General features: G+C 42.1%; 1 protein-coding gene across 2 annotated transcripts in view; it reads left to right on the forward strand.

Annotated features, from left to right (window-relative positions):
* The first annotated feature begins 2,662 nt into the window (after positions 1 to 2,662).
* Positions 2,663 to 16,647, forward strand: part of Ces1c (carboxylesterase 1C) — a 28,631-nt gene continuing 14,646 nt past the window's right edge. Inside the window, exons 1-8 of one of the 2 annotated variants that reach the window (XM_087593857.1) lie at positions 2,663 to 2,768; positions 3,064 to 3,274; positions 6,381 to 6,525; positions 8,133 to 8,266; positions 9,446 to 9,599; positions 12,016 to 12,120; positions 13,217 to 13,321; positions 16,310 to 16,450. In XM_087593857.1, coding sequence (XP_087449983.1) covers positions 2,717 to 2,768; positions 3,064 to 3,274; positions 6,381 to 6,525; positions 8,133 to 8,266; positions 9,446 to 9,599; positions 12,016 to 12,120; positions 13,217 to 13,321; positions 16,310 to 16,450 — 1,047 coding nt within the window. In that variant the 5' untranslated portion in view covers positions 2,663 to 2,716. 2 annotated transcript variants of the gene reach the window in all.

Here is a 16,647-nt window from a genome sequence, read left to right on the forward strand (position 1 = left end):
CTTCCTCTAACAAGGCCACACCTTCTCCAACAACGACACACCTCCTCATAGTGCCACTCCCTGGGACGAACATATTCAAATGATTACATCGACATATTAATGAAGATTTATTCTAATTAATTTGATTTTAGTTCTTATAGTAAATATATGAATGTTTTATGCACCAAATTTATGTTAGACCATTTAGGTTTGTTTGTATAGCGATTTTTGAGATATCTCTTTTATTCCTGTCCAGGTTTTTATTTTCCTCTTATTCCTTAACATAGATTTATTTACTTCATTTCGAAAATTGTCTTTATAAGCTTTTAGATCACAAGTTTGGTGGAGAGAGAGTCTCTCACTTTTGTCTGCAGATAGCCGCATCCCCATTCTCTGTCATGCTAGGGCAGTCTCTGTTCTTGCCTCAGATCTATAAGGTTTGTGTCAATGCTCTTCCTAGATATTTGCATTTTCTGAGTTGAAAAAACACACTGCTTGAAATTTAAGGGCTGGATTTAGATCTCCCTCCCTTCCTGTGTGGAAGGTACCTCCCTACTCTGGATGCTTGGATTTGGTTGTCTATTCCCTACCTGCCTTCTTCAGACTATTTTTCACATACTGAAATCAAGCCCTCTGTCTGGACTCCCCACATTTCCTGAACACTTTTGAGAACACTTTGGTATGTGAACACCTGAACTGTTGATGTGTTATGGGAAGAGACAAATGGAGGATCTTAGTCACTGTTTTATTCCGTCAACCTTCCCAGAGAAGCACCTTACTCAGACCCATCAGTATGTGAATGTCCTCTCTTATAGTCACCTCCGCTTTACTGTCATTGCACAATATAAAATGGGTTGTAATTTTCTTGTAAACAACTGGATTTCTTTTAAAGATTTGATCATTTATGCACACATGCGTGTGTGTGTGTGTGTGTGTGTGTGTGTGTGTGTGTGTGTGTTTGCAAGTGCCCCTGGAAGCCAGAAGAGGATGCAAGACAGATTCCCTGGAGCTAGAGTATCATGCAGTTGAGAGTTGCCCAGCATGGATGCTGGTAATGGAACTTTGGCCCTATACAAAAGCAGTAAGGGCACCCACTGGGTCAATCTCTCCATTCCCAAGCAATTGAATGTTTTAAAAAGGCTCATTTTACTTACCTCTCCTATTCCCATTCCAGATACCACTACTTTTCCACCAAGACTATCCTTTCCAGTCCCCACAAAAAAAAAGTGTTTGACTTGATTTCTTAAACAGGGTCAAGGCAAAGCATAATCACACCACCCTTCACCACAAATTTTCCAAATGTCTTACAGAGAGCAGCACTGTAATAGACGCACATGCTTCTTTCCAAGGCTCCTCAGTTGCTGGGGTTGCGAAACAGAAATAACACCACAAATCAACCAAGAATCAAACAGTGTTTGTTCTTTTTTTTTCTCCATTTAGGTACATTCCAATGGCCTTAATGCCGAACATTTTGGACATTTTAAATAATTCATAGATAAGGGCTGTAGATGTGCCTCAGTCATTAAGAACAATGGCTGCTTATCTAGAGGACCAATGTTCAATTTCCAGGACCCATATTTGGTTCACAATCTACAACTCCATTCCCAGATGTCCTGAAGCCCTCTCTCTTCTCGCCACCATGGAGATATAGATAGATAGATAGATAGATAGATAGATAGATAGATAGATAGATAGATAGATAGATATGCAGGCAAATGCACAAAAAAAAATAAAATCTCAGAAAAAGAAAAAATTCATAGATAGATAAATGTGTGGATGATTAGACAAAGGATTGTGGTTAATGTAGTTTATTTGCCATAAGAACAAAGTAGTGTTTGAATGAGAATTGTTCCCGTAGTCTCAAGCATTCAAACACCCCGATCCCCAGTAGGTGGTGCTGTTTGGGGATATTTATGAGATGTAGCCTTTGTAGAGGAAACTCAAAAGGGTTTAAAGCCGCATCTTTCAAGTTCACTTTCTACTGCAAGCTGACATTTAAGTATAATGAGCCCTGGCTTCTGTTCCAACCATCCTGCTTGCCGTGTGCTAGCATGCTTCTGTTCTACCATCATGGACTCCTGTCCCTCTGGAACTCTCTCTTCCTGATGTTGCCTTTGCTCTTCGTGTTTCATCACAGCAACCAGAAGTAACCAGTACAAACATTCTGTCTAAACATCCCTGCTCCGAAAGCAGTGAGATCATTAACACAGAGGCTACCTGGCAGGAATTGTTGGCATCAGAAAAAAGTGTTGGCTGAAGATTGAGTTTAGAAAACTTCTAATCTTGAGAGCCTGACTTCTAGGAAATGGCAGTCCATGGAAGCTGGGAAGTGTGCAAAGTTCCCAGCTAAGCAACACTGGGGATGTGAAATGCTCTTAACTGTCTGACTTGTGGTAAGAATCCTAAACCAAGGCTTCGTCCTGACTGTAAGCATCTGCTTGCTGACCTGTCTTGGGAAGTTCAAGGTGCACTGAGAATTTCGATTAGAAATGTTTGCGTAAGAGGTTGGCTGGGCATCACAGAGTGGGTAGTGTCTTTAAAGATAAAGAAGAGTAAACTCTTAGTGGGTGTGACTTGGAAGTCCTAACAAACACCAGGGAGCTCTTTGAAGGAGGGAGAGCTTTATGTAATTATGCTAATTGGTATAGAGGTAGGTCCACAACAAAGAGGCAGGTATAAGGCTTTCTATTTGAGCAGTAGACACCTCCCTGTCTCCAAGAGCTCTTGTTCTTCCGCCATGTGGCTCTGTGTTCTGGTCTGGGCTTCTCTTGCTGCTTGCCCAATTTGGGGTAAGTTCTTCTGGATTACAAACATTTGGTTGCATATTTGGAAATGTACCCTCGATGAAGTAGGTGAAATGTATTCAGGGAAGGTACAAACCAGGACAATAACCCTTATACTGGCTGGCTACTTTTATACCTCCAAACAGATTACTTTTTAGTTGGCCCTCTCTTTAATGTCAGAAGGAAATGAGACCTTAGAAGATTCAGGTGACTATTAATGACACAAGCCTAAAAATGACCAAACCAACCAGGAATCCAGGTTGTATCTTTCCCCTCTAATGTGTCCTCATGTTTTCTTGAGCATCAGGACACCCATCCTCACCACCAGTGGTGGACACCACGAAAGGCAAAGTCCTGGGGAAGTATGTCAGCTTAGAAGGATTTACACAGCCTGTGGCCGTCTTCCTGGGAGTCCCTTTTGCCAAGCCTCCTCTTGGATCTCTGAGGTTTGCTCCACCAGAGCCTGCAGAGCCCTGGAGCTTCGTGAAGAACACCACCACCTACCCGCCTATGTGAGCCACTGGGGTGGGGACTGTTTCCGTGGGCATGTGTTATGGTAAATAAGTAATGTTAGTTGGGGGTTTCTACAATGCCTTAGAACACTTAGTTCCCAGATAAAAGACATACAACCTTTACATTCATAGTAAGATTTTAAAGCACTAAAACTAGGTAGATATCTAATCTCTAAGCTATTTTGTCTACCTCCGCATCAATAACCCTGAGATATAATTTGCCATGTTCCTCCTGGACCTCTCTTACACCAATTGGCCAGCGCTCATGGCCATGTTTTCATGATTCACCTACCCAGTGGTGTCTTATCCACACTTTCCCTTCTCTCCTCCCTCCCGTGGTCCTGTCTTAGACCCCAAGCCCAGGAGCTGAAACGTTGCCTACCTCTCCTCTTCCCAGCTATAGGCTGAAGGCATCTTTATTGACCAATCAAGGATAACATGGGGGACAAGGTTCCATAGCATTACTTGGTGTACCTGAGATTCTGCTCTTCCCTGAGACAACCAGAACCAGTACTTAGCATTACAGTACACAGCAGCAGATCCAAAGGTTGTGTGTGAGATAGGTGTACCTATTTCACAGTGATGCCTGAGGGAGACTAGGCAATCCTCTGACTAGCCATATTAACAGTAATCCCTGGCATCCCTAAGAGCATCATGGGTCCTTAGAGATGCTCTAGTTACTAAGTACTTTCGAAGTTTTCCAAACCCTTTATTTAGCACATACTTACTCAGCACCTGAGGTGAACCAGTGATGTTCTAGGTTTTCAGAAACCAGTAAAGGAAACAAATCTGTATTTGATGAATCTTTTATCCTGTTGGATGGAAAGAGAAAATAAGAAATCTGCGGATTAGCACACCACGTCTATTATTTACTAGAATATTGTAAATGCTTTAGAAAATAGGAATTGATCAGGTGAGGGAGCTGAGAAGACAGATGCTGTGTCATTGTGATTTTAACCTTAGTGTTGCTTAGGAGTCTGGTGGATGTGGACTTGTGGGTGAAGAGAATAGTAGAGATGACTACAAGTTCTCACACCCAGATCTACCGAGCTATCTATTCACAAGCAATTATCAAGGGCGTGTTACATCACCCTTGGCAACTGAGTGAACAAGCCAAGAATTCCAGATGGCCTCAAGGCCACCTCAGAGAACCTCAAACACCTACAAATGTCAGATCAGACAACATTTGTGTCCTCCCCAAGGTTCCTCTAGGAGTTTCCAGAATTCTGTTCCTGGCTGTCTTCTTACCATTCCATGCCTTTCACCTACAAATAGTATCTGTTATGTGCTGTGTTTATATTATGCTTGCAAAGCGAGACACTACTATCACCAGAAGTTCAACACACACACACACACACACACACACACACACACACACACACACACAGTGAAAGAGAGTTAAAATCATATGCAATTCAACAGCTCAGAGAGAACTGCTATTAACAATTAAGATCATGCTTTCAGGGCCTTCTTCTGTGTAAATCCTCCTTTAAACAGAGATCATAAATACAAAGTGTAGGTGGCAGCCTGGCACATTCATATGCATCGGCATCCTTTCACATCATATATATATAATATACATATTATGCATATATATGGTATGGCAATATATATTTTATATTATAATATTTAATATAATAGCAATTGTGTATAATAATTAATATAATAAATAATAAATAGTAAGACTATCTACAAATATGTGCATATACATATAATCTTAGTATTTATTAACTGCGCATAATTGGGTCCTAAGGTATTATTTATTTACCCAATCTTCTATTTGGATTGACTGAAGTAATTTGGTTTTCTTGACTATAAACAAAATTTTGATGGATTCATTACATACAACCATAAACGGTTTGGGATAAATTTTCAAAGGTAACATTGCTGATTCAAAAATATGAAATTTGGGTACCTTTGTCTCTATAAACAACCGAACTCTGCCCAATTGTCCTATGGAAACATAAAAACTTCCATCCCTGGGCTTTGACCCTTGCCTTGGCTTACTTGATGAATTTTTCCTGTGTGCACTGGGTAAACAAATTGAGACCTTAACAATGATGAATAGGACCTTGGTTTCTATACTTCATTTTTTAAAAACATTAGTGAACCCGAATTTTTCTGTCCACCTTTGACATGTGAATTTATGTTTTTATGAATTTCATGCGGTGCTCTCAGTGATGTGGGGAAAATGACCCAGGGCAGAGATTTAGGCAAAGAGTTTGATGTGGTCTGTGCCAGGCTGGCCCTACACAGCATCACTTCTACACACCAGGGATACTGATTACAGCCTTCTCTTTACAAAGAGACCTGGAATGTTGCTTAAAATCTGCTTGAAGTATAAGCACTACCTAACAAAATCTTCCCGGCTCTGTAACCTTGGGCCAGCTGTCAAAGCCCGCTGTGCCTCCCATTCCTCATCTGTAAAACAAAAATAATAAAACATGCCTGAAGTTGAACTGACCCTTACATGGCTTCATAGACAAGGAGAACCATGCTCTCACTGCCATGCTACATTGAATCTTTAGAAGCCTTTATCAAGGAGTCAACAGTGACTGCTGAAACAGGAAGATGTTGGACCTTGTCTTGGGGCCAGAGCAGGAAAGGAATTCAGACCACCCAGCATATGATGTCTGAGACAAGGCTAGACTTTAGATGTTCCGAGCTTCTCCACAGCAATGTCCTCCCCTACCTCAACCTACAACAGACTGCCTATCATTGTAGCTAACTGTCTTAGTTAGTGAATGTCTTCTGAGAACTATATAACATGTTTACCTGTTGGAGGAGCATAGTCAGCTACAGACCACTATTCAAATCTCAGAAGGACAAAGCCCTGTCCAGGCACTGCAGGAGGTGACATCTTCTAGGGAAGGTCACCATACAATACAATCATCTTTCTCCTTGGTCCAAGACATCCCAAAAAAACTCCAAGAAGAGAAGAGGTATCAAGTGTTTCCCCCAGAGATGGTTACCACCTATCACCCATGACAATGACTCTGGGAAAGTAATAGAAACTATTTTTATCAGTTCAGATCTCTCAGTGTACAATTAGGCCCAGCCGGCATGCTCAGTCTGGTGAAATCTCCGATGTTCTTTCTCCTCCCAGGTGCTCCCAAGATGGAGTTGTGGGAAAGTTACTCGCAGATATGTTGAGCACCGGAAAAGAGAATATACCTCTCGAGTTTTCCGAAGACTGTCTCTACCTGAATATTTACAGTCCTGCTGACTTGACAAAAAACAGCCGATTGCCTGTAAGTGCAGTGACCAATGGTCCAGACTTTTACATTTGAGCATCCAGATCCTCTGTGAACTAGGTGATAAAGGCAGCAGGGGTCAGGAGCACATTAGTCAGGAGTGACTAAGAGACCACAGCTTCCTTCCAGTTTTCACTTGAGGTTTTTTCCAGACTTTTGTAAAGGGCACTATTCAGCTCATGTGTAATTTCCCAAGTTCTTCGCAGAATGGAAGAAAAAGAACAACTAATCTTACCTATGAGAATCCTATCCCCATGACAGTTAAGTCATGGTTTCCAATAAAGTTACAACTGGGAGGAATCGTAGGGGAAAACCCAACACGATACAGATGAAGAAACTGAGGTTCTGGTGGGGGAAAAATAAAAAAGCACAAGGAAGGGGAAACTCAGGTCTCCTGATTTTCACATGGGTACTCTTAGACAGGGCCTGCAGGGTGTGTGGATAACTTTATTGCCAAGTCACCCATGACAGCTTCATTGCCAGATGAAAAATTTCACTCTTCCATGAAGGGCAAGGAGAAGGGAGGATGCTGGGACAATCTCAAAAGCTGCCCTGCCTGCAGGCAGCACGCCAGGATTTCACTGTGGCTCGTTTCCATGTCTGGCTGCTTTTGGCACAGTCTGATGACCAAATGATTCAGCATTTCACATGAAAACACAGTGCAGGAGAAGGACAGGCTGCCAGGTATAGATGACAAGTTTGGGAAAGAGTTTTCTAGAGAAGGTAATCTTGGATTTGTAACATGTCAACACCCAACAGACTTCCCAGAAGCCCTCTGTGTGAGACCCAGAAATGGTGGACAAAGTTGATGATATGTATGCTAAGATTTGGTGTTTTCTATGTTCAGAATTCACGGGGAGACAAGGACATGGTGTGGGGGGGGGGACCTTGTTGACACCCACTCTTTAAGTCACATAAAAAGCGAGCATCCCAGAAGGCAGACTTATCTGGCCTTCTCATTGGAAAGGAACCTAGAATGTTGCTTATAATGGACTTGTAAGTTTAAGTACTACCTACTGTGGATCTTCCTGGCTATGTGTCCATTCTGAGATAGTGCGAGCCAAATGACCAAAGACCATCTTGAATGGAGCGAACGAGTGAAGTGGATGTGAACTGGAAGTAGCATACTGGGAGGACTCAGGCTTGAGGAGAGGCTCACTAGAGAGGGATGCCATCAGGGCGGTGGAGTGTCTCCCCAGGCAATCCCTTACCATAGAGAATTTAATTCATCACTGAGGAGATAAATGGGATAAGACTAAGCTGAAATACAAAGTCTGTCTCGTTCATGTGCAGTTGCCTGCAGTTCTTGTGGAGTGATGCGATCGCAGGCCTTTATGGGTCCCATGATAATCTCAGTTCTGTGTCTTAGGAGGATGGGAGATATGAGAAGAAAGGGTGGGGTTACTGAGTGGCCATGACATCCTCGACCCTATCTTTGAGAGTTGAAAACACAAAGAGTCAGCCTTTTGCAACCTTCCTGGGAACTGATGTGATTTGGGCAATGACCTCAAGGCACAGCCTTGATACAGACAACCAATTCATATGAACTCAGCAGTGGTCTCAAATCTTCAATCTACTGCCCGTGTGGCTTTATTGTTGTCCAGGTGATGGTGTGGATCCATGGAGGTGGACTAATAATAGGCGGAGCATCACCCTATAGTGGACTAGCTCTCTCTGCCCACGAAAACGTGGTGGTGGTAACCATTCAATACCGCCTGGGTATTTGGGGATTGTTTAGGTAAGATACTAGATTTTTCCTCTCTGCATATTAATTAGTCTTTGCCTTGGTTCCTTTTGCTCAATGAATACCCGAGATTGGCTGGATAGAAGAACAAAGAATTAATGAAAGGTTTGGAAGATTCAGAGTCCAATGATTGGGTAGAAGACCTATGTAGTGAGAACTCGTGCCTATCAAGTAATATAGTAGAAGAAGGGAAATTACATGAAGAAGAGATATCATGAGAGGGGGAAGTGAGTGATGGCTGGTGGTCTTGATATTTTTAAACAAAGCACTCCTGGAGAATGGAACGAGGTCCTGTGAGTGCTACAGAGATCTTCTTGAGAGCGATGCACCCAGTTGCACAGTCACCTTGCACCTAGCCTCACCTCTTCATGCCCTTTCATTGCTCAGTACTGACTTCCACAGTAGAGACCACTGTGCAACCACTCTTACCTTTCACTATTACCACAAAATCCTATGCCTCTGACATTAATGGTTTCTACAAGCACCTGTTGTTATAAATCTGCACTTCGACTATCATAGCTGCTTCAGTCAGTGGCCTGAGTGATCTGTGAGACAATGACTGGGTCCTATCATGTCCCTGCCCAATCAATGGTCCCCACTCCCAATGATATGGAAGATTCTGCCAAGTCTCCGTTCTATCTGCACTCATCTGTCTTACATTCCACACATCTATTCTCTTGGCCGTGGGATCTGATGCTTCTAACTAAAATCCCCTTTGCAGTAACTGATGAAACCCATGGGCTCATTTATTTCTCTTTCCCAGTGCTGCTGCCTCAAATAGGAATTTCCCAGTTGAAATGCCAGTCTGTAGACCCTCGTTGGCCACATTGTATTTCTCTGTTAGCTGACATACTGTCTTCTAGTCTACTTGATTATTCTCTCCACTGTGAGCTGGGCATAGTCAGAGATTTTGTCTGTCTTGTTTTCTATTTGGGCAAATTTGGATATTCTATGGATCCTCAGTGCAGTACACCGTTGCTAGAATATGAGGTAGAGCCCCACATAAAGCAATGTTGTTGGGATTATAGGCAGGTAAAGTCCGCCCATCCCCCAAGTGCCAGTGATGTGGTGGCCAACCTGATTCTGAAAGCTCACCGAACCTCTCCAGGTCATCTGACTCTTAAGAGCCCTGCCATGACATCTCTGTCCCCGTTTCACCCTGTCACCTTGCAGCACCGGTGATGAACACAGCCGGGGGAACTGGGCTCACTTGGACCAGCTGGCTGCACTACGCTGGGTCCAGCATAACATTGCAAACTTTGGAGGGAACCCGGATTCAGTGACCATCTTTGGAGAGTCAGCAGGAGGTGTCAGTGTCTCTGTTCTTGTAAGTATTCTTGGCACCAGAGCCCTTGCTGGGGATTGATATGGCTACTGGGGGATAGAACGGGGTGGGGGGGTGTGCATGGGAGGAAACCTATTAGAAAGGAGCCAGTCCAGTAGAACAGCATTGCATTCAACACCTGCACTCAGGTTGACTCTGCTGCACAGTATCAGAGGATAGACAGCTTGTGGTGTATAATTAACTCTCTTTTGCTTATAAGCTTATCATTAATTCTTTTTTCTTTTAGCCCTGGAGCCATGAACATCTCCAGCTTCTCTTCTCACTTGGTTGATCTCATTCTCCTTTCTAATCATTTTAATATTAGGTCTCACCCTAAAAGTCCTGGGGTGCTGTGATGGATACCCACTACAAATGGGAGGAGAGGAGCCATAAGTCATACCAAGTGTCCTTGTTTGGGTTGAAGTCACATCTTCACATTAAGGAAATTCAAGACCCAAGATCAGACTTGGGTTTCCCCTGAGGTTAAGAAGGCAACAGCAGGTTAACTTAGGGATGTGAGGAAGGGAAGAAAGAAAATCCAGTGGGAATGGGTAGAGCAGAAGATGTAAGTCACAGACATAGGCTGGGCATGTCGTGCTGTGTGTGGAATTGAGGCACAGGAACAGTGAGGAAGCTACAGATGTTCGGGGAGCTGTAAGAAACCTTACCTTCCTCAAAGTTGAGCAGACATTCAGCCAAGGAACTAACACACACTGGCTTACTCCTTTTAAACTCTCAGAGGAAGAATAATGTAGAATATTAATTGGTTATTATTTTGAGTTGTAAGGTTTTAAAGTGTGAGTATTTGCACACAACGTTAAGATGAATGATTAACTATTTCATGGAATATTGACATAAGATTTGGTAAGGAAAGAACACGGTCAGTATTTGGAAGAACAGAAGAAGAGGTGTGGGAAGGGTGCAGGCATCACTCAGTGGCCAACTGCCTGCCGTTCTTCCAGAAGGCCTGAGTTAAGTTTCTAGCAGCTACATCACAAAGATAACAACCACCTGGAAACAAGAAAATTCTTAAATGAGAAAAAAAAAACTCTTTAAAACGTCCAGTGAAGAATAAAGTCTCACGTAACAACATCCCAGGGATCGTCACTTGGCTGTTGTTATATTTAGATTTTCAGTCTTTTGTAGCATTCCATACACATTCATGTACATATACGGAATTATGTGAGATATGATATCTTTCTCTCTATTCATCATGTGCCATCTATCCTCCATCCATACCCTCTTTCATTTTTTTCTTTTTCTCTATATATGCAGGTTTTTTAGTTCATTTATCCAAAATCAATACTTCTTGTCATATAGCAACATATAAATAAAATCCTTACTAGTATCCTTCTGTATTGCTACCTTCCTATAATTGAGTAATATTGTAAAAATAAAACCTAATTACCTAATCATATATTGGGCTAAATCCAATTTTTTATATTTGAAAAATGCATGTGCTTTCTGAGAAAGTTTCACAGGTCTCCATGATCTTTAGTGTTGGGATAAATTCTGAACAGTGGAGAAACAGACGATTTGTATGGATAGGTATTACTTAGAATTTTATTGGTATTATCTTTTCAATAGTTTGGATTTACCCTGATAAATACTTGTAGTGGATTTCCACTCTTGAGAATCTGAATTCATGTGACATTCTGCTGAGATGCTCTTGGGAAACATCGGAATAATAATCTGTCCAAGAATTCGACTAGGATGGGTGAGAAGCAGTCTTGCCCATGGAGCACCAGGGTCACCAAATGCACAGCCAGGAGATAGGAGAAAGTAGGGGGAGCCCAAATAGCAAGTGTGTCGTGATTCATGGTATCTGTGACTTTTTTCCTTACTTGGAGAAATTTCCATCAAAGCAACTTATGGAGGAGTTTATTTTGACTTTCAGTTTAAGGATGCAGTTTACCACAGCAGGGGAGCCATGACAGCAAGACCTGAGGTGACTGTTCGCACGGGCGCATTGAGAGAATTCAAAACAGAAGTGAAGGCTACTAACTAGCTCACTGATGGCCTCTGGCCTTCAAAACCATGTCTTTTAACATGGCTCAGGAAATCGAACAAGTGTGGTATCTTTCCAAGTGCAACAGGATTCATATGCAGAAACTTACACCATAACAAGGGTGTCCGAGATGCAATCTCCTTTAGCTTTGATCAAACATCTGAGATCTAACTGTAGCTTGTTTTAATCCCTAGTTACCTTTAGCCTGGGCTGATGATCCAGTAAGTGGGTATAGGTGACAGGCATGCTGCTGCCATTAGATATCTTCCAACCTCAATTAATCTGAAACAGAAACCCCCCATAGCCATGCTAACAGGTTTTTCTCCTAGGTGATTCTAGACTTTCTTTTTGCAATTTGATGTTAACCACAAAACCCATCTTATGAGGGTAAAATCTTCTCTCCCCTGCCAGGTCTTATCTCCTCTGGCCAAGAACCTCTTCCACAGAGCCATTTCTGAGAGTGGTGTGGTCCTCACTACAAACCTGGACAAGAAGAATACTCAGGCTGTGGCTCAAGTAGGTCCTGACATGAGCATTCCTGCACCACTTTCTGGGCTTCCCTTGGATGTTCCCTGGCTTTTCTGGCTGTGGGGTGCAGCTGAGATAATCATTTCAGAATCATGCCCAAAAATTGCTGGGCAGAAGGCCTGCCTTTTGGCTCATAGCAAAGACACATTCTGCAAGTTCTGACCTACCTTCATGTGAATCATGTTACTCAGATACCTTACGTTGGGAGAAGTAGTGTATGAAACCAAACAGACATCATTGTTCACTTCAAATGGCCTCCTTAGAGACATTCAAATTGGAGAACATTGTACTCAGTGTTCGGGTGCGCATGTGCAACATGACCCACTCATGTCATTATTCCACTTAGTAATAGAGGCAAAATTCTGTGGGACGTAGTATTTACATCTGCTAATTTAGAACAATGGTTCTCAACCTTTCTAATACTGAGACCCTTTAATACAGTTCCTCAAGTCCTGTTGACCCTCAACCATGAGATTAGTTTTTTTGCCACTTGATAACTGTAATTTTGCTAATGCATCCTGATATGCTGGATACATTTCCAGTTTTACAAAATGACCCAAAGGGCTCAAAATCCATAAATTGAGAAGTACCTATTTAGACAATTTACAAACCCTCTATCACCTTACAAAAGAAGATGTGAGAGCAAAACCTGGTGATGCGTAACCATAATTCAGATACCTGGTTTCTGGCAAAGACAGAAAGAAGAAATGAAAGATTGAGGCCATCCTGGTCTGTATGACAAGTCCTGGGTTAGCCAGGGTACTTAGTAAAATCCTATCATGAAAACGTCATAATCATCATCATCATCATCATCATCATCATCACCATCATCATCACCACCACCACCACCATCATCATCATCACCATCATCATCATCATAAATAAGAAAGAATGAAAGTAAAAAGAGAGAGGGAGTGAGGGGAGAGGTAGGGAAAGTGGAAGACGGGGGAAGAGAGGGGAGAAGAAGGAGGAGGAAGGAAAGGAAGAGGAGGAGGAGGAGGAAGAGGAGATTGGATTAGAATCTACACTGACAGAGAATATAGACATTACTCCTGACCTCTGGTGTTGCCTGTGATTTTTTCAGATGATTGCTACTCTTTCTGGGTGTAATAACACCTCATCAGCCGCCATGGTTCAGTGCTTGCGCCAGAAGACAGAGGCTGAGCTCTTGGAGCTTACAGTGAAACTGGTACATATGTGTATCCCTTCTAATTGCCACTATTCTGTGTCCTTGGCCCCAAACTTTATTTCTTTTGTGTTCTTGCACTGGATAGACTCTACGGGGACAATTTCTCAGCTCTTGGGAAGAATGTCAGCCTCCTGATCTCAACTGGGAATTTCATTTCCTATTATGAAACACCTTAAATGTCAAAAATTAGTCCAATTCTATGTCCCACGATGAAGAATTGCATAGAAATCTTTCAAAATTATCAAAACTTGCTTTTGAACATTCTTGTAACATTTTAGTGAATAAGACATTCTATAGTCTTAAAAACGAACAAACAAACAAAAACTACTATCCTAAATTTCAGGGATCTTCAATTACGAGTTTTTCAGAAAAGTGTCATCTATTGGTTGCTTTAAAAATTAATTTATAACAAAGTAGTAGCCAATTTCTCTAGAATTTATGAGGTTATCATAATTCTCAATTATGGCCCTAGGATAGCCATCTATATCCGTCCATTCATCTATCACCCACTGATTCATTCATTCATGCTACCGACCATCCTATTCATTCATTTCTTTTCATCAATTTGGTAAAAATATATCCATAATTTTTTTATTATATTTTCAGTATGTCCCTCATTCATGAGTGATCTGATCAACACATATCTTTCATTCTGTCAAGCATTCAAACAATGGACCATTCTTCACCTAACTATGAAAAAAGTTTTGTCTGTCAGTGTCTACATACAACTCACCAATTGTATTGTTTTCATTTTTGATATTATAATTACATTTTTGCCTTTGCTTTCTTCCCTTTAAAATCAAAGGCAATGAGGAAGGAGCAGGCTTAAGGAAGTCACCGAGATGGGAGGGGCTGCTTCAGCTAGGAAGGTTGCTCTATTATGAATCAACAGGAAGCATGATCAGTGAGCTCTGAACGCTGGTCTTTTTCTTTTTACTGTCTAGTGTTTATTTGTTGTTTTGAAATAGGCTCCTACTTTGTAGCCTAGGAATTTGTGATCCGCCTACCTCAGCCTCCCAAATGTCGAGATTGCAGGCATAAACCTTAACACTAAGTGCAATGTAGAAATACATTGAACAGAGAAGGGTCTGGGAAGGAGCAAAGAGATTGATTGGAAGACTTTGCACTGTGGGGGTGGGGTGGGGGGGCTGGTCTTGCACTGTAGGGGTTCTGTATCACACCAGGGACTGAGGAGTGGGTGATGGGATGTGGCTAGAGTGCAGGAACTTTGAAAGGAATTTCCATCTGGACTTACTGATAAGCAGGTTGTGAGGCATGGGATAAACAGAAAAGGGAAAGATGCCTTTGGCTTCCCTGAACTCAAAAATGGCAAAACTTGTGGCCTCAACGTGCAGCTCTCAGTATAACTGAGCAGTAGTAGCCCTTCTGTGGGTCTCATGGTTGCTGATATCAATGTCTTCTTTTGACTGTCAGGTGCTTATCCATGCAAGCCCTTACTGTCTGTCTTCTGGATATCTTCTGCCTCTGCTTTCCTTTTTCCCTCTCTTTGCTCCTTGAGAATACAAGATAGACCATGCTATTTCCCTTCTTAAAAGCCTCACTTGGCTTACAGGATTAAGTTCATTCCCTGCGCTAGGATAGTAACCCAAAAACAGCCTTGAGTGCCAGGAAGGTGCCACATAGATTTCTGCTCTACTTTCCTTTCTGTTGCTGTGATTAAAACCCTGAGATATACAGCAGTATGGTAGAGTAAAGAGTTTATTTGTGTTCATCTCTAGGCTATGGTTCATCACTGAGGGAGGACATGAAGCAGGATCCCAAGTAGGCCTGTTCAGCTAAGGAAATAAGTATAGCAGAGTCTGTGGAGGAAGGCTGCTTGCTGACTCATGGGAAGACTCATACTTGGCTAGTTTTCTTATATAGCTTAGGACATGGTTTCTAGGGAATGGTGCTGCCCACAGTGGGCAAACAAAACATTCCTCCACGGACATGCCCACAAATCAATATGATCCTGACAATTCTCTAACTGTGACTCCCTGTGACCCTAGGCTGTTAAAGCAAACTAGGAATATTATATCAAAGAATTAGGTTTTGCTATGAATTTTTTAACAATTAGTCTTTGTTGTTTACTGCCTGCTCACTTCTATATTTGTTAACTCACTATAATTCATAATAGCAAAGAAATGGAATCCACATCTCTGTCAACAGAAGAATGAATAATGAAAATGTGTTATGCATACACAATGGAATTTTAGTCAAACGTAAAGAAAACCGTGCCATACATTATATGTAAAAATTAATTCCCCTATGTGGCCCCCTCTCTAACACTCTCCCAGAGAAGTCTCCCAAGTCCAGGCTGCTGTGACTTTCCCAGGATGAGCCCTGTACACAGACTCCTCACTCACTTGATTCATTTTCTTCCCACTGCTTAGAAAGACCCACTCTTTTCTTCAGTTGTCTATAGTGATCATGTAGATACCACTCCAGATATCAAAAAGACCAGCGTTGTGTGTCCAGCACGTCATCTTCCTTCAGAAAGCATCTCTTCTTGACAGAATTAGAACATTCTGTCTTCACTAATCAGCTCTTTCAAGGTGGCAGTGTTGTGCCTAGTTGGTATTTTCTATTATCAGTCTATTGGACGGAATCTGGTGTCTACTGTGGTATTTTATTTCTCTAAATAGAAACAAGATTTCAGTTTGGGCTCCTAAAGTGATAAGCTCAGTACTTCTCAAAGCCAACTACATACCCCAAAGCAAGCAGATCTACATATGGATAAACAGAGGCAATCAGCCCTTATTAATAAGTGAGAATTTTCCTCTCCCCAATTCCTTACCACCATTGTGCTGCCATTGCTGGCCCACACCTCATGGTTCTGACCTCTAAGTCTCCTAAGCTCAGTCATTGTCTTTAGGACATTAGTCACAGGAGTCTTTCTGCTTGGCAAGCTCTCGGGCAGGAAAAGAGGAGATGTGGATCAAAGGTAAGCTGTGATATTCATAAGTATGGTATTTCTGTTTTTCTCAGGACAATACCTCCATGTCCACTGTGATTGATGGAGTGGTACTGCCAAAGACACCAGAAGAGATCCTGACTGAGAAGAGTTTCAACACGGTCCCCTACATAGTGGGCTTCAACAAGCAAGAGTTTGGCTGGATCATTCCAACGGTGAGAATGCACAGACCTCTTAGATACACTCCACAGAGGCGCAACCTTCATCCTCCCTGCTCTGATCCAGTGTTAATTCAAAGAGGCTTAAAATTTTCCATGTAAATTTGTTTTGAGAGTCCTTGATAACGCCCTTTGGAGTACTAATTTATATCTGAGCCAGAGAAGGGATTCAAAACTTTCTAAAGGAACTACTC

This window comes from Rattus norvegicus, chromosome 19, assembly GCF_021556685.1.
Source record: "Rattus norvegicus strain SHRSP/BbbUtx chromosome 19, alternate assembly SHRSP_T2T, whole genome shotgun sequence".
Classification (NCBI taxonomy): Eukaryota; Metazoa; Chordata; class Mammalia; order Rodentia; family Muridae; genus Rattus; species Rattus norvegicus.